Source organism: Fulmarus glacialis, unplaced genomic scaffold, assembly GCF_000690835.1.
Source record: "Fulmarus glacialis isolate BGI_N327 unplaced genomic scaffold, ASM69083v1 scaffold28297, whole genome shotgun sequence".
Classification (NCBI taxonomy): domain Eukaryota; kingdom Metazoa; phylum Chordata; class Aves; order Procellariiformes; family Procellariidae; genus Fulmarus; species Fulmarus glacialis.
Genome location: NW_009223031.1, coordinates 14,802 through 16,535, shown reverse-complemented (window position 1 = coordinate 16,535; position 1,734 = coordinate 14,802). Strand labels below are relative to the sequence as shown.

General features: G+C 58.0%; 1 protein-coding gene across 1 annotated transcript in view; it reads left to right on the top strand.

The window, feature by feature from the left end:
- Nucleotides 1-27: 27 nt before the first annotated feature.
- Nucleotides 28-1,734, top strand: part of AGMAT (agmatine ureohydrolase (agmatinase)) — a gene marked incomplete at its 5' end in the record, with an annotated part of 2,729 nt that continues 1,022 nt past the window's right edge. Inside the window, 4 exons of the mRNA XM_009581659.1 lie at nt 28-197; nt 320-522; nt 1,325-1,373; nt 1,506-1,701. Of these exons, the coding sequence (XP_009579954.1) occupies nt 28-197; nt 320-522; nt 1,325-1,373; nt 1,506-1,701 (618 nt within the window). The remainder of the gene's footprint in view (nt 198-319; nt 523-1,324; nt 1,374-1,505; nt 1,702-1,734) is intronic.

The window sequence follows — 1,734 nt, the reverse complement described above, 5'->3', positions numbered from 1 at the left end:
CACCCGGCCCCGGGGCATGGGGCCCCTTGCCGCTGGGGCTCGCAGTTCAACGTGCCCCCCAGTGCCCTGTTCGTGGCCCGGCCCGTGGGGGTCTGCTCCATGATGAAACTGCCCGTTCAAGCATCAGCGGAGGGACTGGACGCAGCTTTCGTCGGTGTCCCTCTAGACACGGGCACGTCCAACCGTCCGGGAGCCAGGTAAGGGCTAGCCACAGTGCCAGGGGAGCCGGTGCTTTGCTCCTGCCGAGAGGAGTGCTGGGTGCGCGGTGCTGGCGTCGGGAACTGCCCAGCAGCTTTCCCTGGCCGTGCTGTCTCCCCAGGTTCGGTCCGCGCCAGATCCGGGCCGAGTCGGCGATGGTGAGGAGGTACAATGGCAGCACCGGGGCAGCGCCTTTCGACTCCCTGCAGGTGGCTGACATCGGGGACGTGGATGTGAACCTCTATAACCTGCCCGACAGCTGCCGCCTCATCCGAGAGTCCTACCAGAAGATAGTGGCCTCCGGCTGCGTGCCCCTCACCTTGGGTAAGGACCCCGCGTCTCCCTGCCCTGCCGCCGCATCCCTGCTCATCCAAACTCCCCCTCCTCCTGCCCTCATTCAGTCTGAACACGGTAGAAGGTGAGCGATGAATCCGTCCTCTGCACGGGATATTGTGCTAAATCATGGGCTAAATCATAGGTAAATCATGGGTAAATTTACACGCTCTCTGCTGAAATTACTGCCATCAGTGATGCCTCTTGTGTCAAAAATGGGGAGAATGGGTCAGCCAAGAGACTGTTTCAGTGCACAGCCTGCAGCTCAACCACAAACCCGATCGGCAGTGTGCTTTTGGTGTCCTGTTGGGCAGGACCCACAGCAAGAGCAGTTTGTGTCCCTCTGAAAAGCTTCAAGCTTGAGCGAGCGCCCGGCAGTGTGCTGTGTTGCACGAGGTGTGATTTGGACGCGTGTTCAATTTTCCAGCTGTCGCAGCTTGGCATCATTAAATGAAGCGAGTGCATATAGTAACGTGGGGCAAATTAGCAGTTACAGCGTCCTCAGAAGTGACTCAAGCACCTATTTATAACCCCAGTCAAGGGTCCTGCTCCACGGGCTGAGACTGCTGGCAAAGTCATGCATCTCTGGTCCTCCCATTTTTCTGAGGAGGGAAGAGGAGAAAGGAAGCAACCTACACCCGGGAGCCTCAGGTTTTCCTTACGGAATGAAGCCCTGGGGTGTATAAACAAGTGCAGGATAAATGCAAGGGGGGAAAAATCACCTGGGAACAAATGTAATGAGCGCTGAGCACCTCTTGCAGGGTGTTACACCCTCTTCCCTGCCCTGTTGCAGGTGGAGATCACACCATAACATACCCCATCCTGCAGGCCGTGGCAGAAAAGTAAGTTACCTGGAGATATAGAATAAGGACCTGGGAAGGAGCCTTGGGAAGGCTCCTGGTTTGCCGTCCACAGTGTAAAAAGGGCCATTGCACACAGGATGGGGATTAACATGGCCACCCTGTCTCAACTAGGCACGGTCCCGTGGGACTGGTGCATGTGGATGCTCACACCGACACCGGAGACAGAGCCCTGGGGGAGAAGATCTACCACGGGACCCCGTTCCGGCGCTGCGTGGAAGAAGGGCTGCTGGACTGCAGCCGTGTGGTCCAGATCGGTATCCGAGGCTCCTCCTATGACCCCGATCCTTACGAGTACTGCCGGGACCAGGTAAGCTCAGCCACAGGCATGCGCTGAGAGCTG